This window comes from Anoplophora glabripennis, unplaced genomic scaffold, assembly GCF_000390285.2.
Source record: "Anoplophora glabripennis isolate ALB-LARVAE unplaced genomic scaffold, Agla_2.0 scaffold3791, whole genome shotgun sequence".
Lineage (NCBI taxonomy): Eukaryota > Metazoa > Arthropoda > Insecta > Coleoptera > Cerambycidae > Anoplophora > Anoplophora glabripennis.
In genome coordinates this window covers 518-2,949 of record NW_019419868.1, presented here as the reverse complement: position 1 = coordinate 2,949, position 2,432 = coordinate 518, and the positions used below count along the sequence as shown (strand labels likewise).

Below are 2,432 nucleotides of genomic sequence, written 5' to 3'. Positions count from 1 at the left end.
TTCGGAAAGTAACGGAATGTCTTTCAATGTCATCCTGTTTCTTTCAAAGGCAACTTCGGGTTTCAGAAACTTCATTTCAGAGTATAAATTATTTAATAAAGGAAGTCGTACCAAAACCTCCTTAGCGAGAGTGATGTAGAACTCTAAAACATGTTTTCTAATATCGTTGGATACAGTTTCTGGCAGCGACTTCAGCATAGTTTCACACTCAGGCCCAGTATACACATTTTCCAATAGTAAGTAATTTTGAGGAATTAGTAAATTTGTAATACAACTGCCACTAAAACAGGTAGATAGTACATCACATTTTATAAAATTTTGGCATAACTCCAAAAATAATTTCATAGAAAGTTCTTGAAGGTCTTGTATCAACACTTTTTTAGATTGAAAAAGTGCATTAAATGTATTCATGTAATTTAAAACAAATTTTAAAAATAAAAAATAACTTCTGATACATTTGTCCTGTAATTGTCTCAGAATAGTCTCCGCTGCCAGAAGTTTATCCTCAAATACTGCCGCAGTAAAGAACACAATAAGTGCATCCCAATTTAATAAAATTCGACAAACACATTGATGCATAGATAACCATCTAGTGCTGGATAACTTCAATATTTTACGTTTCTCTTCGTGCAAAAATTCCTGAATTTCAGATAACTGATCGCATCGTTTTGAACTCCCAGAAATATATCCGTATATTTGTCGAATTAAGTCCTCGGGTCCTCTTGGCAACTGCTGGCATGCCTTACTTGCTACGATTGCAGCAGAGTGACAAATACACTTTAAAAGTAAGACATTGGGAACATCATCTCGTAAGTGAGAATAAAAAGAATTCATTTCACCGACCATGACATTTGCAGCATCTGATGCCATTCCTACAATATTTTTCAATGGAATTTCTTTGTCTTGTAGACATCTTTTAAAAGTGTTATATATATTTTTTGCAGAACCATTTCTTGCATTTATATGGCAAATTTCTAATAACTGTGTAACGATTTTTCTTGATTCATTTATGTAACGAACAATACACAACTGTTTGCTGGTACTGATATCTGTTGACTCATCACAAAGAATTGAAAATGTTTGCTAAAAGAAACAAATATAAGATAACTTTTAATTGACTTAGGTATTTTTAAAGTTCAGCTTACCTTTTGCAATATTTTAATTAAATCATTAATTTCCACTTTTGCTACAACATTAGTAATTAACCCAGTCCATTTCGTTCTTTTTAATTCTAGGTCTGTTACAATTTTGGAGTCAGTTACATTGCGCTCTATCAACTCCACTAAGTGGTCTACATTTTGCAACGCAATATTTTGTTCTGCAAAAAAAGTTGTAATTGCTAATTCCAAACAAAGAACATTGTTCCTATGTTCTATTGCCTTTTTACGTGCAGTCTCATTAACAGTAAAATCATTTAATTTTTTGTTCTGCTTAATTTTTGTAACATTTTTTAGATGACACTGGGATTCGGCATGTCTTTTTAATTGAGTTCTACCGCATGACATTATTTTGTTACAACATTCACATTTAAATTTCGTTTTGTCTGGGGTGGGTTTCAACCAACCTGAAAAATTTTTGTCTTGTAGCCATTTGTTACAAAATAGTTTTGGTTTTGTTTCATATATTTTTTTAGATGTGTGATTTCCATCATCACAGTCACTATCACTCGAATTCATTCTTTCTGAACTTTAATAACTTTGTTTTAACAATTAATTTCCTGAATTTTTTTTTTTTAACTTACTGCTTACTCATCACCAGAATATCTAACTTAGCGTTTTCTTACAAAACAAAATGAAAACAAACGTTAAAATTTGAAATCTGAAATCACGGAACGATAACAGACAATCACTGACGTATGATAGTCACGAAATAAAAGAATGGTAGAGAAACGAACGCTACCTTTGCCTCTGTTCAGGATCAAAGTTAATTTCATGGGCTATTTGGAAATAGCTTGTCACGACAACGAATCAAAGAACGTTTTACTGATCACTGATCAGTGATCATTAGTGATGGGACTACTCGAATGAAAATTATCGATTATATCGATTATGAAAATCTCTCGAGATATCTCGAGTGGTCATATAGAATCATTCGATTATTCGGATACGAATGACAGTGGCCACAGCGTTACTAATACCTGCACTACTCGAGCGAGTGCGCAGATGTTTCGATTGTTCCAACGCTCTAACGAGCTACAACATCTCGAGATAAGACGGCCGAGAGGATAGATGAGACAATCGAATATCACCGCACCGACATACAAGAAAAAAGGTATGCAGGAATTTTATGAGTGGCATCGCGGGGGGTTAGATGGGAGCTTTATTTAGCGGGGATAAAAATTCATATGAATGAAAATAATACCAAATTATGTTTTCTATATAATTTTTTTTTTCAAAAAAATCCCAAACAATGGACCTCTTTAGGCGGCGACT

The 2,432-nt window shown here is 33.3% G+C and overlaps 1 protein-coding gene across 1 annotated transcript; it reads right to left on the bottom strand.

Annotated features, from left to right (window-relative positions):
• Positions 1-843: 843 nt before the first annotated feature.
• LOC111692819 lies at positions 844-1,642 on the bottom strand (the record flags this gene model as incomplete). The annotated part of the gene is made up of 2 exons (XM_023456944.1): positions 1,146-1,642; positions 844-1,083 (listed from the first exon to the last, which is right to left on the bottom strand). Coding segments are annotated over exons 1-2 (600 nt in total), but the record flags the coding sequence as incomplete, so codon positions are not given.
• Between the last annotated feature and the right edge of the window lie 790 nt (positions 1,643-2,432).